Source organism: Gavialis gangeticus, unplaced genomic scaffold, assembly GCF_001723915.1.
Source record: "Gavialis gangeticus isolate Ggan-Ray unplaced genomic scaffold, GavGan_comp1, whole genome shotgun sequence".
Taxonomy (NCBI): Eukaryota; Metazoa; Chordata; order Crocodylia; family Gavialidae; genus Gavialis; species Gavialis gangeticus.
In genome coordinates this window covers 118,429,056-118,452,854 of record NW_017729024.1, presented here as the reverse complement: position 1 = coordinate 118,452,854, position 23,799 = coordinate 118,429,056, and the positions used below count along the sequence as shown (strand labels likewise).

The 23,799-nt window shown below is 42.2% G+C and overlaps 1 protein-coding gene across 2 annotated transcripts in view; it reads left to right on the top strand.

The window, feature by feature from the left end:
• KDM4C (lysine demethylase 4C) overlaps positions 1-23,799 on the top strand; it is a 532,790-nt gene that overhangs the window by 302,350 nt on the left and 206,641 nt on the right. For both annotated transcript variants that reach the window (XM_019517600.1, XM_019517601.1), the window contains exons 13-14: positions 18,207-18,388; positions 22,219-22,435. In XM_019517600.1, the coding sequence (XP_019373145.1) occupies positions 18,207-18,388; positions 22,219-22,435 (399 nt within the window). The remainder of the gene's footprint in view (positions 1-18,206; positions 18,389-22,218; positions 22,436-23,799) is intronic.

Genomic DNA, 23,799 nt, shown 5'->3' with positions numbered 1-23,799 from the left:
AGGCCAGAAGCCAGGAGGTACGAGAGCATGGCTCTCTGGTTGTGTGTTCACTTCCTCTTTCTGCTGTCCTTGAGGTCTCTGGGATTTGCAGTCCAAAATTACGGCATTAGGACTCTGCAGCGTTGCTCATCACTTCTTCTTCCTGCTTCCAGGTGCCTCTGGGAGTTGTAGTCCACAGTTGCAGCTAGCAGTAAGTTTGAGTGGGGGAAGGGGTCTTTAACCTCCCTCCCTGGCCCCAGCCCCCAGCTGGGGTTTGCCCCCTCTCCCTCTTCCTCTCCCCCCTCCCCCCTCCCCCCCTGCATTGTCAGCCAGCCCTCACTGCTCCAGATAGGGAGCAGAGGGGCAGGGCCAGCCCTGCTCTCTGGAGCAGACAGCAGAGCCCAGCACAGGGCTGCAAAGCATGCTGGGGTGCTGGGGGACTGTGATTTAACTTGAACCAGGAAGGGGTCTGGGACAGAAGTTTCATAAACCAGTTTGATGTAAATCAGTTAAGTCTGGTACTACATTCAAGCAGGTTTATCTGAAACCAGTTTCAGCCATTTTGAAACTGGTTTATTTGCACTGAACAACTGTTCTGTTGCAGGTTTAAACCAGTTTCTGATCACTTAAACTGGTTTGTGTAACTTCTGTCTCTAGCCAAAGAGCTTGATTTACCATTTCATTATGTTGTTTTACACCATTAAAGTCACATTAATATAACTGTGGTGTAATTAAGTTATGAATCAGGCCTCAGGCCTGTAGTGCTTGGTCATTTGTGTAAATATGTATATAACTTTTAGTGTACATTCAGTGCTTACTGATCATCTTTAGCTTATTAACTCATGTAACTTTACTAATGTGAATGAAGTTTGGTGATACATGTCAAAATAATAATAGAAATGTATAAAAACAAATTTATAATTTAATGTTTAACTATAGACCGAATTTTTACAATAGTGCATGTACAGTTACAGCCACTAAGAGCAAAGAATGTTTGTGGGTAACAAATCCAGAGATATTAAAAATTTGGCTCTATTTGTAAAATGTTACAGAATAATCTGAGTGCAAGGAGAAGCTACTAAATAAGGAATGATGAATGCAAATTAAAACCTTTACAAGGGGAAATAAAGTGGCTCATTTTATTTATTGACCAGTTCTGCCATGTTTATGCATTGTGTGCTGCATGTTTGCTGAAATGTCTGCATGGGCACTTACTAATTTCTAGCAGGATTGTTCAGTGGTTTTTGGTTCTGGTTTTACTTCAGTTCACCTTTTGGGTTAAATAGAGTAGGCAGCTTTAAGAAATTGAGCCTGTGTGAAATATTCTACATCTTTTAGGGAAAATTCACAATATAAAGACATGATATCACTGGTATTATAAGGATATTTCAAAACAGAAATGATAAAATGTGCCTACTGTCCCATAGCAAATATAAGAGGTCCTCCCCTGGTCCAGTGAGTGTTTATAGCCACATTTTAATTTTGGGTCTCCCAATATGTGAACATCCAGTTGAGACACCATAGGTCCAATTTTCAGAAATGATGAACATCTGTAACTGCAGGTAAGATTGTTTAGTATTGCTGAAAATTAGACCAATTAGTGATGCCTCAGGTTCAGTACCCAGAATTAGTGGGCCATTTTGGGAAAAATCTTGCATTTCTTACAGGCTTTTGGGGAGTTCAGAGAATGCATGATGGGGTTGTTATTTGTATATGTAGTAGTAGTTGTTTTTGCTTTTTAAAATAGAAATAAGCTTTTTTGTCATGAAATTATAAAGCACAATAAAATATAAGGTTTAGGGGTACATGGCACACTTGCCATACTCTGTTGGGTTAGTTCAACAAGGACTATATTAGTGTCTGTGGCTTTTCACATCTGCTAGGTTACATCAGCAAGAACTATCTAGTACCCGAAAACATTCCGCAGTCTTTTAGGTGGGCTGCTTCCTAACCCAGAAACAGTGTAGCCACATCTGCGTGGCACTTCTGGTGGGTTTAATTAGCTGTCAAAAACCCGGAGCTGGCAGGCCACGCTCACGGTATTGGTCACGGTGGTGCGGCCGGGTGGTGGCAACTGGAACGAACAGGCAGGATTATTGGGGGTGGAGTGTGAGCTGCACGGAACGCACATATGTGTAAGTTGAAATAGAGGTGATTTATTTACTCACGCTTGGCAGCGGAGGCCCAGATGATTTCTTCAGTTACAGAAAGAATAAACAGACAAACAACAAGAGGGGTCTGTTGGCCCATGAGTTTCGCCAGCGAGCCCTTGCTATCTACCCGCTAGGGATAGGGGCGGCTGCCCGCTGGCTAGTCCCAGGGCTGGTCAACAGCTCATGGAGTGGGGTTACCAACAAACGAAACTGTAACGCGAGGGGTGATGAACCGGGGATCGAACTGGAAATGTGACACCAGTCCAAAAGGCAGTCTGTAATGACGAAGACAAAGCCGAAGTCGGAGATGGGAGCCGAGGTCAGGAGCCAAACAGGTAAGCATGAAGTTGTTGCCGAGGTGACGGGAATGATCCAAGGTCAACGTCAAAGTCCAGGCCAAAACAGTCCAGTAACCGAAGATATCAATATGAAGAAGACCGAGACCGAAAAGACAAATCGCACTCTCGCACCCAATATACCCCAAACCTCTCTGAGCTCTCCCCCCCGGGTAAGGGCTCAGGACCCTTTATAGTTCCCCCTTAGCCAATCAGGTAACCGCTTAGGAGGAAGGTTCCAGACCGATTACCTCACAGAAACTCTGACTAAGCCTGTGCGAGAGTAAGAGCTGTGAGGCCACTGAGCCTGTGCAGGGCCAGAAAGTAGGTCACCTGTGATTGACAGCTAGCAGGTCGTTCAGAGGGCACTTGCTGGAGGCCTGTCTGCACTAGACAGTTTCAACTCCCTGCAATGGCAGCACCAGCTTTAAGATATTTCCCTGACAGCGTGGCACTTCTGGTGGGTTTAATTAGCCTGTCTGAATAACAGTATCAAATAATTATCATGATAATTAGCTAACCTGTTCTCCCAGATCTTGGTGCACCCCCAAGATCTTATAGGTTTATAGGCAGTACTTATAGGCTGCCACTAAGTGCTCCCTGAGCCTTTTCTTTTCCAGGCTGAAGAGCCTTGCGTCCCTCAGCCTCTCCTTATAAGGCTTGCTTTCTTGGCCTTTGATCATGCGGGTGGCTCTCCTTTTGACTCTCTCAAGTTTATCCACATCCCTCCTAAAGTGGAGGGCCCAAAACTGGAGGGCACCCCAAAACTGGGGCCCTTGCCCCCCTTCTGGCTCTTCAACCAGGAAGAGCTGGAGGCTGGGGCCAGCACTGGCCCCAGGAGTCTTACCTGGTGGCCTGGAGCAGCAGGGGCACAGGTCAGGCAGCATGGAGGCCTGGCTGGCAACCCAAACATTGCTCTGGATGGGCCAGCCTTCGGGTGTGCCAGTGCATGCTTGTTGGGTGTGCATTGTGCCACTTTTTGTTTTGGGGTTTGTTTGGATTTTTTTGGTCCCAGGAAATATGCAGATTTGTAGCATGGGACATGTTTTAATACTCACCACATGTGATTTGTGGCACCACAAAGAAGCTTGTGGTACTGTAAACTGCATGTACCTGTACATCTAGATGTGGCCTGGGACTCCAGTAAAGTCAACCATAGTTTAATAAATTGACCTTTTTGCATGAAATGTTAGAAGTACCTTAATGTGGAAATGAATATTTAAATGCTGTAAGATTATCATTTAATATAATGGGTTTTGTGACAGCTGAGTGGAACTCTGGTGATTTTATACAAAACATTTCATAACTTTTTGAGAAATTGATAATTTTGATGTTCCATGCTCTTCCTTCCTTCCTACCAAGTTTGGTAAAAACAGTCATTTATTTTCAGACATGATCTAAGTTGAATTTGTTCCAGGTTATTCATGGTTTTAGACTATAATGTGATTCAGCTAGTCTCTCTTCACATACAAGTTTTATGAGAACTACAGAACTTAATTCATAATTCAGCAATTGGACTCACCCACAAAAAATATTATACATACTTTTCCGTACTGCTATTAGGAGATACTAACAAAGTTTGCATTTTTATCTTTTCCTATAAAAACCATAGTTTTCATCACTAAAAAATACAGCACAGTTTTTAAAATCCAGTTTGCAAATATAGTGGAGGAGCAGTAAAGTTTCCAAGTTGCAGCTTTTTTTTTCCTAGTGTTTTTTTTCTTTTCCTCCAGGACATTTGAAACTATATATAATGCCTCCCAGGGCTGAGATTATGCTTAAGTACCTGAAAAATAACAGATGCTGCTATGTTCTTCATAGCAGAGAATGCTGCTGTACACAGCCAGAAAACATCAGTGGAACATAACCCCAAGCAGCAAAATCATTGTTGAGATTGGCAAAAGAAAATTGTGCTGTATTAGTGTCTATGGCTTTTCACATCTGCTGGGTTAGATCAGCAAGTACTGGCAGCAGCCCATTCCACAAATGGCCCAAATGTTTTCCTTCTGAGAATTTTAGTTTAACTTACTAAGCAAAATTTATTCAAAGCAGATAATACTGTGTTGGAATAAGTTTGCCACTAATTTTGATACCAAAGAATTTGTGAAAACAGAGATTTATTTCATTTCTATAAATATTCTCTTAGTTGTTTGGACTGCAGCACAGCAACTGCTTATGTGTTATACATTTTAAAAGCTTTTCCTTATTCTTAAAAAATGTCCAGGAATGTATTTTTCTTTTTCATTTACATATTTAAAAAGAATCAACTATTCTGAGATGAGTAGTGTAATGGAGACACAAATATGTTATTTGCATAAGGCAAAGTTGGTACATCTTTCACATTAGTCTATAATGTAACCCTATTCCTTATGAGGTTCAGTTTCTGATATTAATGCTATCTAGTAATTCGTGGGAAGTATTGATATAGCTATTGATAATACAGCATTAGTGTCACATAAGATTGAACTCTCATATCACAAGACCATATTTATAAATTTATATTACCATATATTCTTGCATACAACAACAAAACATGAAGCTTGTTTTTGGAAAGCAGAATATTATTAAAAAAGAAAAAAAAGATTTTTCCAGAATCATGACTAACTATAATACACAGCATCTCCTTCTAGAGACATAGAGTATCCAGGAACTGTGGCATCCTGGTATGGTGCCAGCTGCCTCATTCAGACCGTCTCCTGGAATGCCACACTTCATGTGCCAAACTTCCACTATGTTTCCAAGAATATATACTCTGTGGCTGCATCTACATGTGCACTTAACGTGACACAACAAACTCCAGACCTGTTTAAGCTGGAGTAAACTGCTCCTGGGTGCAGTGTCTATGCATGTGCCTGGGACAGCAGCAATTTGAGCCTGGGCAGAAAAACCCTGGGCTGGCCAGGGGGCACAAGGTCAGCCCTGGGCTCCAGACGGTGAAGTTGGGCAGTGGAGGGGCTGGTAGGAGCCGGGGTCTGGCCTCTGCCTGGCTGGGCTGACCATGCACCATTTGCCTCAGGCGGTCACCATCTACATGTGCATTTGATCACACTGTCCCTGGCAATACTGTCTTAAGGTGAAGTTAATTAGTTTACTGAACCCTAATATTGGTGCCCATGTAGACTGTGGCACTTCACTGCAGAGCTAATTGGTCTACTCCACAGTAAACTGCATGTGTGGATGCACCCACTGCAAGGTTAGGCCCCAGAGCCTTGCAATGGCAGTAGTAAGGTGGTTAGTTCTTTACTGTAAGTAGTTCTTTATATCAGTTCCTATAAATAAAGTGTTGTTTCTACATCACAAGCCTCATCAAGATACTACCAACAGCTCACTTGCTGCTTCAGGCACAAGCCACTGTGCTCTGACAATAGCTGTGGCTATAAGAGGTTTAACACAGGACTGTGCCCCTTCAGCTTCCTGAAAAGACACTAGTGGCAACCATCCTGGCAGCTGCATGGCATGCACAGTGTCTCCAGGCTTGCTTCTTTTCAAGTGAAGAAAACAGCTTCCCTTACTTAAAACATACACCCCAATTTTGGGGAAAAGGTGTTTGTTGTAGGTGAGAAAATATGGTCTGTCATTAATAAGTGCACAAAATGTAACTATATATCTGTTCTGGAAACGTTTGTACATATGCTTGCAGCACATACATTTGTATAAATGGTGAAATGCATGTCAGTGCTGAGAAAATGGCTGTGGTGCACTTTTGAACTAAAACGCATCAAAAGTTGTTTTAGTTCAAAAGCACGCTGGCACCATTTTCTCAGCACTGATGTGCATTTTACCATTTATACAAACGCATGCAACACAGCACCAGACATATCAGCTCGCATGCAGAGCAGAATCGATTAATTGAGTCTGCTGTAACACATCAGATTCCCAGAACATCGGTGCAGACAAATGTATGTGTATAAATGCCCACAAAGTTCTTGTCATGTTGCTTCAGGAGCCAAAATATCAAATGTTGCATACTTTGTACCAAGCACCAAATAACCCTAAATGCAAGAAGTCCCTTGTAGTTCAGAAATTGTGCCTCACATCAATGGGAATACAGTTCTCTATCTAGTTGTTGAGGTGGTAATGAAGTATCTAATAAATGAATAAGAACTTCATTAATAAAGGAAAATTCAGCTATGTCCTCATGTAATGCAGTTAATAAACTTTTTGTACTAGTAGCAATCCATTTTACTGTCTCATGAGAATACCTGGTATGCTATACCTCCAGAATTAAGAGCATGAAATGTTTACAGAAAAGTATATAAAAAATGCCAAACTTCCCAGCATTAGAAAATGCTCTCCCTAAAGTGCTCAGCTATCAAGCATATGAGCAGCATTGTGAGCTGTGATTTACCAAAATGCTACTACAGTGGTTCTAAGTTGATATACACTTACCATAGAATCATAGAAAATTGGGGTTGAAAGGGATCTTAGGAAGTCATCAAGTCCAACCTTTTTCTTCCCAGGTCTTAGAAACCTCTAAGGATGGAAATTCCACAGTCTGTCAAGGTTGCCTGTTCCAGTGCTTTACTACCCTTCTAGTGAGAGAGTTCATTCTGCTATCTAACCTAAACTTCCCTTGCTGCGACTTGAGACCATTTCTCCTTGTTCTGTTATCTGCCAGCACTGAGAACAGTCTAGTTCCATCCTGTTTGGAGCCATCCTTCAGTTAGTTCAAGGCTGCTATTGAATTTCCCCCCAGTCTTCTTTTCTCCATAATAAGCCTGGTTCCCTCAGCCTCTATTCATAGATCATGTGTCCCAACCTCCTAATTATTTTCATTGTCCTCTGTTGGATTGTTTCCAGTTTGTCCACATCCTTTCTTTGTGTGTCTGTGGCAGGGGGAGGCATAAATTGGATACATTGCTGCAGAAGTGGCTTTGCTAGTGTCGAATAGAAGGGAATAATTGCTTCCCTCAATCTGCTGACAACACTCCTACTAATGCACCTCAGTATGCTGTTGGCTTTCTTGGCAACAAGGGCACAGTGCTGCCTCATATTCAGCTTGTTGTCCACTGTAACTCCCAACTCCTTTTCTGCAGAGCTGCTGCTTAGCCAGTTGGTCCCAGTCTGTGCCAGTGCATGAGATTGTTCCATCCTAAATGCAGAGCTTTGCACTTGTCCTTATTGAACCTCATGAGGTTTCTTTCAGTGAAATCCTCCAATTTGTCTAGGACTCCCTGAATCCTAGCACTACCCTTCAGCATATCTGCTACTCCTCCCAGCTTGGTGTCATCCACAAACTTGCTGAGGGTGCAGTCCATCCCATCTTCCAGACTGTTGGTGAAGACATTGAATAAAACTGGTCCCAGGATTGACTCCTGTAGCACTCCAGTTGATACTGGCTGCCAGCTAGATACTGAGTCATAGATTACTACCCTCTGAGCCCAATGATCTATCCCATTTTTTTTCCATCTTACAGTCCATTCATCCAACCTGTACTTCCTTAGTTTGCTTGTGAGAATGCTGTGGGAGACTCTATCAATAGCCTTGCTGAAGTGAAGGTATATCATGTCCACTGCTCTCCTTGCATCCAGAAAACCAGTCATTTCATCATAGAAGGCAGTCAGGTTAGTCAGGCATGACTTGCCCATGGTGAATCCATGCTAACTGTTCCTAAGAACCTTCTTCTCCAAGTGCTTAAAGATGGATTCCTTGAGTACTTGCTCCGTAATCTTCTGAGGTGAGGCTGACTGGTATGTAGTTCTCCAGATCCTCCTCCTTCCCTTTCTTAAAGATGGGCACTATAGTTGCCGTTTGCCAGTTGTCAGGGACTTCTCCTAATTGCCATAAGTTTTTAAAGATAATGGTCAGTGGCACTGCAGTCACTTCAGCCAACTCCTGCAGCACCCTTGGGTGAATCACGTCCAGCTCCATGGACTTGGACATACCCAGCTTTTCTAAATAGTCTTTAATCTTTTCTTTTGCAACTGCTGGCTGCTCACCTTCTCCTCAAACTGTGATGGACAACTCCTCTAGGCAGGCAGTTCTTGGCTGGTAAGGAGTCTCTCAGCTCTCCCGTGAGGCTCTGTAAGGCTTTAGGTAAAGTACACCCACTGCCATTTTTAAGCACGGGAATGCTGATACATGAGACGCTGGAGGCTACTGGAGTGTGGTAATTGCCACGCTCCAGCAGATTCGATTAATTGAGTCTATTCTGATACAGCATAGCGGAGCAGTCTCGCTGCTCATGTATAGGTGCCCTTAGTGTCATCCTGTAGGACCTCTATAGGAGAGCTGGAAGCATGGTTGACATGGATTACAGTAATCTGGTAGAACCTACATCTGGTTGGCATGATGGACATGAAATAAATGAACATATTGCTGTAATCACAAAAGAAACCCTTAAATCAAGATTTAAATTACCTTAGACAAAGGCAGGAGCAGTATCTCAAGGTTTCAGGTGGTCAGAGTTGCTTCCTCCTTGGGAAATTATAATAATTTCCACCTGAAACTTTGAGATACTGCTCCTGCCTTTGTCTAAGGTAATTTGCATCATCACAGAACCTCACAAGAGCTGAGAGACTCCTTACCAGTTAAGAACTGCCTGGCAAGAGGAGTTTTCCATCTGTTGACTCCTCTGAGAAATCCTATGTTATATGAACTTTCATTTCCACCCAGAACTTTTACAATCTTTTCTCCAATGCCTGATGAAGGGTTTTTGTGCCCGAAAGCTTGCAATTAAAGATTTTTTTTTTCAAAAATCATGTTGGTCTAATAAAAGATATCACCTCTACCATGAGCCCTGATTGCCTTTTCCTGTAGACCAATATGGCTACAACTTGGATACCTGTTCCAAGCTAAGTATTCCCATGCACTCCTGAAGATACTTCTGTGTGAAAGCATTTTTATTAATGAATCATTGGCCTCCTGCAGGGTGAAGTGATAGCTCCAATTTGCAATATTACATTTATTGCTATGGAAATAATAATTGTATCCCAAAGAGATCATTACCATATCAGATGGAGTATAAGCAACAGGGCCAGAATAGGTGTTAAGAATAGGGGTGGTTCTGTGTGTCAGGGGTATGCAGCCTTTTCTGGCTGTGGGCCAGAATAACCCACCCTGAATCATGGGTGGGAAGAAAGGCAGGCACTAGGACCACTGATGATTGCAGGGAGAGAGCACCCACAGCTGATTCTTGTCCCTGCAGTAGTGCAGAAGGAGTATTTGCAGCCAAAGCCCCACACCACTAATGCCTCATGTTCACAGGCTTTCCAACCTCTGCTCTGTGTACATATCAGTGAGTATCTCACAGGGGGTATGAGTGTGCCTTGTGGATTTAGCATCTTTAGACAGACGTATTTTCCTTTGTGTCCATTGAGCCCATGCATGCAAACTGAGCCTTCTTACGTTCTGTAGTGAGGGCATAAAGAGTAAAGTGATCAAAACCATCTCTCTTTCCTCTTACTGAACATGGTGGCAAGATAGGGCTGTGTGACTGACTTTTCTGACTTCATCGGTTTTTGGGCAGAAATTATTATTTAGATTTAGATCTCACCCTATCTAAAAGGCTTACAGTGGCTTGTAACAACAAACAGCTCAACAATAGGAAACAATAGTAGTTTCCCCAACCACCACCTTAAAACTTGAAAAATCCAACCACACCACCTTCCTTGCTGCTACTTTCCTGCCTAGCATGCATCAAAGAAGACCTTCAAGCCAATCCCAAATGTGCTTCCCAAATGTCTTTACCTTCAGATATTAAACACTGTGCTCCAGGCAAGGCTTTATTAGTGCTAAGTAGAAATATTACTTCCCATGTCTCACATGTGACACCTGTTAGTACAGCCAAATGTCCTATTGGCTCTTTTTGCAACAGTAGAACACTGCACACTCATTCAGTTTGCAGTCCACTGTGACTCCCAATCCTTTTTTACAATACTACATCAGAGCCAGTTGTTTCCCAATTTGCATTTTACGTTTGATTGTTCCATCCAAAGTGCAGTACTTTGCACTTGTCCTTATTGAGTATCATCCAATTTGTTTCAGGACATTTCTCCAATGTATGAAAGTAATTTTGAATCCTAATCCTACCTTCCAAATGTCTGCTACATCACCCAGCATGGTGTCAGCTGCAGATTTATAGACTGTACACTCATTCTATCCTTCAAGCTACTAATGAAAATAATTGAACAGTACCAAACCCAGGACAGCCCTGGGGTCCACACTTGATACCTCCTTTCAGGTAGAAATTGACCCTGTTTTAAGAAACATGCTACTGTCTAAAGGGTGTGCACCAGGAACTTGGAAAGCAACTGTTCACTAGAACACCCCTAAGGAAGGCAAGTTCCAATGGTCACAAACTCCTGGAAGACAGTTTTAGGCTGGACATAAGAAAAAACTTCTTTACTGTCTGAGTCCTGAGGGCCTGGAATAGACTCCCCCCAGAGGTAGTGCAAGCACCTACTTTGGATACTTTCAAAAACCACTTGGATGCTTATCTTGCTGGGATCATTCGACCCCTGCTGACTTCCTGCCCTTTGGGTGGGGGGCTGGGCCCAATGATCTTGCGAGGTCCCTTCCACCCCTAGTGTCTATGAAATCTTTGAAAACTCAAATTTGCAAGGCTGCTACGACCTATTCACTGTTGTGAAACACTTTGCATTGAACATGGTGGTTATATCTGATGCCAGAGATTGGGCAGCAATACTTTAATATCTGTTTTGACTGATGGAGCTGGTACTCCTCGTGGCACCAATCCTGGGGAAGATGCTTCTTTCCTGTCACCTGAAGTGGGATTTGCATTGACATATATATGAAAAACATGTACTTACCTTACAGTAAATGTGAATTTTGCGTACACTGTAGTCAATGCAGATGCATCCCACAACTCACCATTCATCCCCATTTTAGAATGAGTTAGGAGGAAATTGAGAATTGCCGTCACTCTGCCTTGTAAATCTTCAACATAGAAATGTGAACAGACTTGCATATAACCCAGAGAAACATGACTTCTCAAGGGATTCTAAACTCACACGCACAAGATGTGTGAGCCTGTAGCAGAATCCATGCTAAATACAGTATCTTGAGGCACAAGAGTTAATGCAGGGTAGATGCCCATTCTTCTTGTTCATGTAATTAGTAATCAAAAAAGGATCATTAAGAAGAGAGCAGGAAGAAGGACATCCTGAATAAATAACAGAAATGCTTCTAAACAAAAAGCTTTTCAGAGTTTCCCACAAGATGACATCAGTTCTTGAAAGATCAGTCTTACCCCATTAAATTTTCTGTGTAAGGAATGTAAGTAAGATTTTTGATTGTGTCAGGGCTTTGAGGTCTGCTGCATCAATTTATTATATCTGATGGAATAAGAAAGCAGGTTGTTGTTTTGAAAGATTCCCATAAATTTAAAATAATTATCTCTAACAGTAGCAAATTTTTGTGCCTTTTCCTCAAAAACAGTATTTTGTTTTCTTCCTAAAAATATCGGGCAGCCAATATTGGATGAACCTAATTCCACTTATACCAGTGGAGAATCTGGCTACTGGTTCCAGCACAGTGCACATTCTCCTCCCACAAATTATATTAGTGCACATTTAAAAGAGAAAACAAAGCAGAGCTACACAAGGCAATCTGATTCATTTTATATAGAATGCTTTGTATGCGGGATCGTGTGCTGTACCCAGTGAATTTGCTAACTAAGGCAGAATTTTTTATCAGATTTTGTCACAGAAGTAATGAATCCTGTGACTTTCATGGTTGTTAAAAAAATATCCATTTATTTTGACATTTTATCATTTTAATGTAGAGGTAGGTGAATATTAGTAAGGGGATAAGCCATTTTCTGTGAAATCCTAGAAAGATGGTAAGTTGAACTCTGGGCTTCAATGAAAGTTCTTAAAGAACTCTGGACCTCTGAAGCAGTAATGTGGTGACACAAGATACCAGGCGAACCTTTAATTACTCAAGGCATTGATTCTTGATCCACTTTGGATTCTTCCTAACTAAAGTGTGCGTGTGTTTTTTAATGGAAGAGCTAGATCGGGTTTAGAAAGGTTGACTCTAGAGTGGGAAATCTTACATTGTAATATGATCATGGTTATTGCAAAAAATAAGTACAGTTCTAGTTGCACACATCAAAATGGTAAAATAGAAGTTGGGATACAAAACTGCACATCTTTGATTTTTTTTTCGTTTTTTTTTTTTTTACTATGTTTCTATGACTCTTGCGTTTTCATTAGAGGAGATCAATTACTTTTCCTATTGCCTGGGGAGGAAGGATTCCTCAGTGGTAAAAGTATTACTTTGGAACAGGAGGAATGATGGTTCAAGTGCCTGTCCTGCTAGTTATGTCCTGTGTGACCTGTAGCCAAGTCATATAGGGCATTTATACACATGCTGCAGGAGTGTATGGGGGAGGTGAGGAGGGGATGGAGTTTGACTGGCTCCAGAGCTTTAGATAAAGCACCCCCACTGCCATTTTTAAGCGTGGGGATGCTGATACATGAGATGCTGGAGGCTATTGGAGTACGATAATTACCATGCTCTAGCAGACTCAGTTAATTGAGTCTGCTCTGGTAGTGTTGGAGCAGCCTCACTGCTCATGTTTAGGTGCCATCAGTGTCATCCTGTAGGACCCCTATAGGAGAGCTGGAAGCATGGTTGACATAGGTTCTACCAGATTACTATAATTTATATCTGGTTAGCATGATGGATATGAAATGAACAAACATATTGCCTTAATCATAAAAGAAACCCTTAAATCAAGATTTAAACTGCCAGATTTATAGGAGGTGGTATCAGATTATCTAATAGGTCCCTCCCGACCCAAACATCTATGAATCTTAGCAGAACATTGAGTCCAACCCCCTGCCCTGGGCAGGAAAGTGCACTGGGGTCAGACGACCTGAGCCAGGTGCATATCTAGTATCCTTTTAAAGACCCCCAAGGTAGGGGAGAGCACCACCTTCCTTCAAAGCCCATTCCAGATTATGGCAACCCTTACCATAAAGAAATTCTTCCTGATGTGTCTAACCTAAATCTGCTCTCTGTCAGTTTGTGGCCGTTGTTCCTAGTTACTCCAAGGGGTGCCCTGATAAACAGAGCATATCTTATTCCTTGCTGCTTCCCTCCCCCCTACCCTGCTGATGAATTTGTAGGCAGCCACAAGATCACCTCTCAGGCTTCTCTTGTGGAGGCTGAAGAGATCCAGGGCCCTCAATCTCTCCTTGAAGTGTGGTGCCCAAAACTAGATGCAGTACTCCAACTGCGGCCTGACCAATGCCGCATAAAGGGGAAGTATTACCTCCCTGGCAAATTACAATCCCATGTGCCAGTTCTGCTCCTGGCTTTTTTTGGAATTAAAGCTGAATGAACAGAAAACTATTGAAAGTGATAGAATAGCTGGTGATGCTACCATCTCACTTTGGCAACTTTTTTTTTTTTTTTTTTTTTACTTCCTTACATTGGGAAAATAAGCATTTATGAAGAGTGTAAAAGAAGGGGTAGAATGGTAAGGATGGATTATTAAGACTTAGATACCTACCTCAGAGGAGGCAGAGCAAATATATGTAGATGAATTTGCCAGCAGAGGTGTAACTAGGAAGTTTTGCACCTTGGCCAGTGACGGGGAGTGCCATTTTATGTTCTTTTAAGTCAGTGCTTGGGACTGATATCCTGCTTTCCCATCCCCCTAGTTATGCTATCGTTTAGCAATAGAATGGGCATGATAAATCAGGTATGTTTGGGGAGAAAAATTATTTTCTTTTTCCAATTTGTTTTCAGCTTGGAAACAAAAGTCAAGTTCAGGGTTAAGATGACAGATAAATGTTTAGAAATTTAGGGGAGATTCCTGTGGGTGAGATTGAGCTCTAATTCATTCATTAATAGGACACTATCCTGAAACCTGGGGCTGTAGATTCAAAATAGGGAGTAAGGATAGAATATTTAGCTTGTAAACTTCTTTTAACAGGTATAGCATGCCTCTATATATTTCTTTAGACTTCAGTACAATATGGGCCCAGTTCTACCTCAGGATACAATTGTAATATAAATATTAAAGATAAAGACAGTATCAAGATAAAAGAGAGTTAAGGGAGAGAGTTCATGCAATAAATTAGTAGAAACACAGCAAGGATGAAGCTACTAGTCATATTGTTCTGTAATAGATAGTGCAAGATGATGCACCTGGGGGAGGAAGAACCAGCATCATACCTATAGACTGGGGAATTCCCTTTTCATCAGTGCAAAAGATCTTGGAGTCATCACTGATGCCAAGATGAACATGAGCCAGCAGTGTGGGGATGCAGTCAGGAAGGCCAACCATACCTTGTCATGCATCCACAGAGGCATCTCAAGCAGGTCCAAGGAGGTGATACTTCCCCTCTATGCGGCACTGGTCAGGCCGCAGCTGGAGTACTGCATCCAGTTCTGGGTGCCGCACTTCAAGAGGGATGTGGACAACATGGAGAGGGTCCAGAGGAGGGCCACTCGCATGATCAGGGGGCAGCGGGGCAGGCCCTATGAGGAGAGGCTACAGGACCTGAACCTGTTCAGCCTCCACAAGAGAAGGCTGAGGGGGGATCTAGTGGCCTGTTACAAACTAGTTAGAGGGGACCAGCAGGCATCGGGGGAGTCCTTGTTTCCCCGAGCACTACCAGGAGTGACTAGAAATAACGGCCACAAGCTGGCAGAGGGTAGATTCAGATTAGACATCAGGAGGCGCTACTTCACTGTCAGGGCGGCTAGGATCTGGAACCAACTTCCAAGCGAAGTGGTGCTGACTCCTACCCTGGGGGTCTTTAAGACAAGGCTAGACAGACACCTTGCTGGGGTCGTTTGACCCCAGTACTTTTTCCTGCCATGGCAGGGGGTCGGACTTGATGATCTGCTCAGGTCCCTTCCAACCCTACAAACTATGAAACTATGAATAGGTAGATGGACAGAGAAAGGTGCCAAGTTCAGGCTCCATGGCAGACTTTGTATAAAAAGGTTGAGACCTCCATGATGAATATTATATGAAAAGGAAGATATTTAATAGATTTCATAGACATTAGGGATCTCATAAGATTATCGAGTCCAGCCCCCTGCCCAAAAGGCAGGAAGTCAGCTAGGGTCAAAGGATCCCATCAAGATAAGCATCCAAATGTTTCTTAAAAGTGTCCAGAGTAGGTGCTTGCACCATCTCTGTGGAGTTCCAGGCCCTGGGGGTTCGGACAGTAAAGAAGTTTTTCCTTATGTCCAGCCTAAAACAGTCTTGCAGGAGTTTGTGACCACTGGGCCTTGTCATCCTTTGGGGTGCTCTGGTGAAGAGGCCCCAGATTCTGATGCACACCCCTTATAATAGACTGCCACTGAGTCAGCCTTGAGCCTGTGGTTTTCCAGGCTGAAGAGTCCCATGGCTCGCAGCCTTTCTTGGTAAGGCCTGTTCTCATGCTCTTTGATCATGCGTGTGGGTCTCCTCAGGACTCTTTCAAGCTTCTCCTCGTCCTTCCTGAATTGTGAGATCCAGAACTGGATGCAATACTCTAGCTGTGGCCTCACCAAAGCAGAGTACAGTGGGAGGATGACATTCTGGGTCTTGCTTGAGATGCACTGGTAGATGCAAGCCAGCATTTTATTCGCTTTGCCAGCTGTGGTATTGCAGTGTTGGCTCATGTTCTTTTGCGGTTAATCATGACCCCCCCCAAGTCTCTTTCGGTCATGGTGCTAGTGAGTGCAGGATTGCTGAGCCTGTAAGTGTGATGTGGGAGGTTTTTCCACTCAAGGTGGAGCACCCTGCATTTCTCTGTATTGAATGGAGAAGCTTTGGTTAGAAAAAAAAAATTCTAAAAGAAGGCACCAGAATGGTAGAATGCAGGAGACACTAATGCATTTGTTTCTACTCATTTAGCAACACAGGAAATAATAATCAGAATGTTTGCCATAAAGCGAGGAGGAATTGATAAGAGGTGTTATGGCAGGGATCAATATATTTATTTTCAAGTTTCCTAGGGTATTGCAACTAGTGTGGGAGAAATATGATGTAACCAAGTACTTTTAGTTAAAATGTATCAAGGGAAATAAGCAGCTGAGATTTCCTGTAAGCCTGGCTCTCATGTTACACTTCCAAGTCTTCCCTTTGATTTTGAGCAACACGTCTGTATTTTGGAAATCTTAATTTGTCGTACATTATTAACTAGACATTTTGTAGTTTCATATCACAAACTGATTGTTCAAAAGCTGTATGGAGGCATTTCCTGTTTTTTCTCATGTTTTCGATTGTGTATATTAATGGCAAACAGTTCTTCTATTATTATTATGTTTTCTTGAGAAGCAGCATATAACAATGTAAGTAAATTCACATACAATATATGTCAGTTTATTAATTCCTGTGCAACATTTAGTTTAAGTATAGCCACTTATTATGTGTCTTTGAAAATAATTCATTTCTTTGTTCATCACCAGTATAGCTACTATAAGCTTTACAGTGCTTTTGCAGCAATTTTTGACAATTTATCAAAGGAAGAGATCCATAAAGTCTTTACTTCTTTTTAACTGGATGAAGTCAGTCATGGGCTGAACAAATGGGATGATTCAGCTTATTGTACTTCATTAAACTCTTCTATATTGTTGCCATTTTCTTTTGAAATAAACTAATCTTCATAAATATAGCACTAGAAATGGATTGTACAGTTCAATATTTTTCCTGTTCTAATTCTATTTCCTTTGCTATTTCTCCACCCCACTACCAAAGTTTTCTGTATCCCTATTGGATACCTTATTCCCTTCTCAGTATCCAGTTCATTCCAAGGCGCTGCCATGCTGGCTTTTCCTTGCCTCCCCCCACCTCTCAGCTTTGGGAGGGGCATTCTCCTGGTGCTGGAACCTTCCTGGGCTGTCTGTAGCAGCTGCTGCTTTTTAGCAGCTGCCAGTTGCCACTTGATTGCCTGCCTCTCTCCCAGGCAGGAAGGAGGACAGACTATCAATTAATGGGCTCCCTCTAAGGGTGGGGGTGGCCCAAAAAGAGCCTTCTAGTATCCCCTGGCTGGAGAGCTTGTCTACGAAGCTCTCCAGCTACAGGGCTGCAGGAACATCTGTACACTCCCAAGTCTTGGGCTACTTTTCTATTGGAAGAAATGTCTTCTTGTAGAAACGAATATTGTCCACAGCTTTATTAAGATAGATCCTGGAGAGGGTAAGATGCCCCTTCTGTTGATGGCCCAGCAGGAATTTAGCAGAAGGTGTTAAACCACCTGTGAACATCACTAGAGTCTGATGATGGGCAAGATCTGATTGCGTCTCAGTTTTACATATTTTAAGTCTGCAATATTTGTGCATTATAGTACACAGAAAATGACTGTAGGGTCATTTCACTTTGCTTTTTAAATGTGCCATGTTATGGGCATAATCTGATTTATATTAGGATGATTGGCAGGCTCTAGTCCTGTTCAGTAGTTGGAATTAAATCAGAGTGTATGCAGTAATGGAGTAAAAAATTGCAGGAAGTAAGAGATGGAGTTAGAGATGTTCAATTTGTGACTATGAATATCAACCCACATTGTGTTGGAGCAACACCATCAAAATGCTATCTTACACTCCTTTTATGTAGTCACTAGCATATAGCATGACGTGCAAAACGCATCCTAAAATTGTAGACCTCTTCTCACTTCATACAGTAATTCTTTTGCACTTGTATCTAGATGAAGAACAACTTCTGACATTTTTTGCTTTTCATTGTGAGATCAGGGAATAACTTTGGTTTTGTTTAGTTTCATCCCAAGACTACTGTACCATGTTTATCACATGTTTGTTTTCTTTTAAGAACTGCCAGAAACTTCCTTAATTGAAGAGGAGGTGCAAGAAACAGAAGCCTGGGCCAAGCCTCTCATTTACCTTTGGCAGAAAAGAGTCCATAATTTCAATGCTGAAAAAGAATATAACGCAGCTTGTGCCAAAAAGGAACCTCATTGTGCCATTTGTACTCTCCTTATGCCATACTACAAGGTAAGCTGTTGTTTGGAAGGGTGTCTTTGATGTCTTATTTAAAACTGAGCATGGCAACGAAACTAAGGGAGGCAAACAATAATTATTGTAGAAGGTTAATTTGTGACATGAAAACAAAAAGCAAATAAAGTCAAGTATCAACTGCTGACAAGGGGCAAATATTCTCCTAGCTACTGGCCAAAGTAAACAGGAAACTTCCTATCAAGTTTACCTACAGCCTCTGAACAGAGTATGGAGCGACTGTGTAGTCACTACCACTTATGCTCAGTCCACGGTCAAACTGACTTCTTGCAACCTAATACAATAACGAAACATTATCCATTGAAATATTTTTCAAATAACACAGCAGGGTTGTGATTCACGCCCCCCGCCCCCCATAGAATCAATGAGTCGGAAGGGACCTAGACAGATCATCGAGTCCGACCCCCTGCCATGGGCAGGAAGGAGCACTGGAGGTGGCAGGGGTCATAAGACCCCAGCCAGGTGCCTGTCCAGTCTCCTCTTGAAGATTTCCAGGGAAGGTGAGAGCACCACCTCTCTGGGAAGCCTATTCCAGGCTCTGGCCACTCTTACAGTGAAGTAGTTCTTCCTAATATCTAACCTAAACCTATCCTCCCTCAGCTTGTGGCCATTGTTCCTGGTGACTCCAAGGGGGGCCCTGGTGAACAGACTTTCCCCAAGTCCCTGTTGCTGGCCCCTGATAAGGTTGTAGGCAAACACAAGATCCCCCCTAAGTCTCCTCTTGCGGAGACTGAAGATATTCAGGTCCCTCAGCCTCTCCTCATAGGGCTGGCCACGGAGGCCCCCAACCATACGAGTGGCCCTCCTCTGGACCCTCTCCAGGTTCTCCACGTCCTTGAAGTGCGGCGCCCAGAACTGGACACAGTACTCCAGCTGCGGCCTGACCAGCACCGCATAGAGGGGGAGCAAGACCTCTCTGGACCTGTTAGTGATGCCCCTGGCCCCTGTTGATGCATGACAGGGTGCGGTTGGCTCTGCCTATTGCTTCATCGCATTGGTGACTCATATTCATCCTGGAGTCGATCATGACTCCAAGATTCCTCTCTGCCTCTGTGCTGCCGAGAGGGTCAGCCCCTAACCTATAACCATAATGCTGGTTCCCTCTCCCCAGGTGCAACACTCTGCACTTGTCCTTGTTGAACCACATCCTGTTCAGATCCGCCCACTTCTCTAACCTATCCAGGTCTGCCTGGATGCGGTCCCTGCCTGCTGGTGCATTCACTTTACCCCACAGCTTTTTTTTTCTTCATGTTGAAGACAATAATTCTTATGTGGTTTGGGTGCTAGTTTTGAGATCTCTGCTTTGGTACCTTTTTAAATGAACTGATCTTCAAAGTCTTACTAATTGGACACAAAAACATAAAAACTTCCATTTACTGGCTCAGACCATAGGTCCATCTTGCCCAGCATCCTGTGTCACAGCGGCAGAGAGTGGATGCTGATGCCCCTTTCGACCAAAAATTTGTCCAGTCCCTTTTTGAATCTGACTAAACTGTTAGCTTCCGCAACATTGGTGGCAACAAGTTCCACACTTTACTTATATGCTGTGTGAAAAAGAGCTTCCTTTTTTAAATTTTAAACTAACTACCTTTCATTTTGTGACCCCCATAGCTCTTGTATTGTGAGAGACAGTAAATAATAAAGTCCTATTTACTTTGCTTTGCCATTTATTTTTTTTGTAAACCCTTTTTATAACCCCTCCCTCAAGCATCTCTCTTCTAAACTGAATAGACCCAGTGTCTTTAGTCTCTCCTCTTAGGAAACCTGTCCATACCACTAATTATCCTTGTTGCCCTGTTCTGTACCTTCTCTTGTTCTTCTATATCCTTTCTGAGGTGTGGGAACCAGAACTGGGCACAATATTCAAGCTATGCATGCACCCTGGATTTATAAAGGGGCATGATGATCCTTTCAGTTCTGTTTACAATGTCCGTTTTAATATTCATTTTGTTTGCCTTTTGAGGGCTATTGAGAACTGAGCTGATGTTTTCAGTGAACTGTCCACAGTGAATCCCAGATCTCTCTCTTGCATGGTAACAGCTAATGTAGAGCTCATCATAATTCATAGTTTCTAGGGTCAGAAGGGACCTGAGCAGATCATCGAGTCCGACCCCCTGCCATGGCAGGAAAGAGTACTGGGGTCAAACGACCTCAGCAAGGTGTACATCTAGCCTCCAATGTAGGTATAGTTTGGGTTATTTTGTCAAGGTGTATCACTTACACTTATCAGCATTGAATTTCATCTGCCTTTTAGTTGCCCATTTGTTCAGTCATGCCAGAAAATACTCACCCCTTTTTACAGATCATTTATGAATATGATAAACATCACTGGTTCCAACACAGATCTCCGAGGGGCCCTGCTGGTTGCTTCTTTCCATCCTGATATTAACTATTTATACTCACTCTTTGTTTGCTAAGCAAATTTCTAATCCATAAATGGACATTCCTTATAATCCTTATAATGTTTGGCAATCCAAATCCAATCCTGCTTATTGACACCTTCAAAGAACTCTAATAGTTTGGTAAGGCATGATTGCATGACAGTGTAAAGAAATTTGATTGAATTGTGGTTTTGTTTTTAACCATTGGAGTTTTACTTTTTCATATATGAATGGATTCAATTTAAAAGCGAGATGCACTGTATCAACTATGTTTATATTAGTACATGTATAGAAAATAACATTTGCTATGCCTCGGCCATTCCCACTTCTCATGCACCTGCAAGCAAAAATTGATGATGTTTAAAGCTATGCATTACAAGTAATATAAAAACTTTAATGACTTGGGCCATTCTTTACATTTTTATGAATTAATTTGATCATGAAGCATTTAATCTTGAAACATTTAAGGACTGCTGCAGATTAGCTGAAGTTTACCTGGTTTTACAAGCTCCAGAAGGCTACAGATATTGGCTGACCTACAGTGCAAAAGGAAAGAGTTTGTTCATTAAAGAGTAGCAAACCTTTCCCAGCCCAGAAGTTTTGCAGCGGACAAAAGCTGCAAAGCTTCTTCTGGAAAAGGGCATGAATATAAATTCAACACCTCAGATGCTCCCCAGAGCTCCATATGGTGGATGGGGACTTGCTTTCTTTGTCTTTGAGTTTGCACAGCCTATTAGAGTTCTGGCAGAACTTGAACTGGAATAAATTACTCTGAGAAATATCACTGTTCCACAACAGAGTCAGGTATCAGGGGTCAGGTGGGGGGGAGTAGCACTTTTATTTTCCTCTTCCTCCTGGTAGGGAAACTCCATGCTGTTCCCAGCTTATTCGATGAGGACACTTCTTGCCTTTGGAAGGTAAATTGGCATGATTCCCTTCTTCCCCATTCAGGTGTATATGTCAAAGGATGGGATATTCAGAACCATGTTGCTAATTTAATTCTGGCTTTTCAGAGAGGATGTTTCCTTTAATTATTTTACGAGGCTGATGAGAGAGAATGCTGCTACATCTGTTAACAAGTCATACTTACCTGCTCCTGGAGTTTGAGGACCAGCTTCACAATTGCATTTGAACTTGATGAGGCTCAGTGAAAAAAGTGAAATGATAGTAATATGTACAATAAAATGAGAACAGTTGTGGCAACACTAACTTTTGGCGCTATTTTTAATTTTACAGCTATCAAAATAATCAAGTAGCTAAAGAAATTGGTAGTGATATATGTTTTGGAAGAAGCTAATTTTCCTGTGAAATTGTTATGCCATTAGTGTAGGAACTGAAGGGGAAAAATATATCCACAAAAATCAAAACAACAAATAAATAAGCCCTTTGTGTCTTTTAGTTAAATATAAATATTGTATATTTTTCCAGCCTGACAACTATAATGAAGAAAATTATACGTGTGGGGAAACAAAATCAGATGAAACGTTTACGGCCAAAAATGAAAAGACTAAACCACTTATTCCAGAGATGTGTTTTATTTATAGCGAAGAAAACACTGAAAACTGTCCATCAAATGCCTTTATTGAAGAGGATGGAACAAGTCTTCTGATCTCCTGTGCAAAGTGTTGTGTACAGGTTCATGCAAGTAAATAAACTAATTGTTCAAATTACAGAGTTTTTGATTTACAGTTTTGTTTTAATGTCTATATTATAGTTTATATAATAGTCAGCATATTTAGACTATTTCCATTTGTTGTGCTTAGGATGCTTATGGCAGCATTCTGTTTTAGGAAATAAAATATTCCATGAATTGTTAACTTTGTCTTGAAGATATCAAATAATTGGCAGCCTATTATCTGTCAATCAGTATCAGTAAGGAATAGGTAAAAGTTTTGTAGCTAGAATATCATCCTCATTAACTGGTATGATATAACCTTAGCTTAATAAAAGTACATGCATTATTGTACCTCTTCATGCTCTGATCTCATGATATCTCAAAAGTTGGGGCCCATATGTAGCTGAAAGACTTCCTAGAAACACTTTGATTGTAGTTGATGCCACCTTTCCAAGTCAGTGCCATATTTCAGTTGGGTGGTAGACCCAAGTTCCCTGACTTTTTGTGAGCAATAATTGTGTCATAGCACTTTTATTATTAATTTTCATGTTAGGTCCTAATAGAAGTTTTTCTCCATTTTGCCTTTCACAACTGGGGCCTGATATAGGAGTTGCAAAATCCTCTTCTATCTTTAGTTAAGGCAAGACTTTTTCTTTCTATTTTAAAATGTTCTGTTCTGTCATGAGTGACTGGTGCCTCCTGAATCTGTGGGGGGCACCCGCAGAAGCCACCAATGGCAGCGGCCCTAGGGGTGGGCACCTGCCCTACCAACAGCATCAGTGTCAGCTGTCAGGAGGGGCACTGGCTCTGTCAGGGGAGGGGTACGTGCACCCCCGTGCACCCCATACTAGTTGCCTATGTGTTCTGTTGTGGTGCCCTGTTAAATTGCTGGCTTGAAATTTGTTGAACCCAGTTGGAGCTTTGACATTGACTTCTGTGCACCTGTGAACTCTGAAGAATCTGAAAAATCTTCAGTCTGAAGAATGAAGTGCTTTTCTACAGTACCTCCAAACAATGCTGAGATTTGATTAGCTAACACTGGGAAAGCACAACGAGATCCTCATATGAAAGTGTTATGTAAATACAAAGAATTAGTGTTACTGCACTGATTCTGATTCTCAGTTTTTACTAGAGGTACACCTATACATTGGTCTGATATCAGATAGGCACTGATATAAAGAAAATTGACTGCATCAGAAATCGGCCCCTGGCCAATAGTTTGGCTGATACATGCCTGTGCATGTATGCAGCCGCAATGCAGCATGCAGGCGGCAAGGAGCACAGCCTGGCAGTGTGGAAGTTGTGCGCAGCTGGTAAATCTGTTGTGGTGGAAGGGGGCGGGAGGGAAGGGGCATGTTGGGGGGCAGATCAAGGCCCCCATGGTGAGGGAGGGA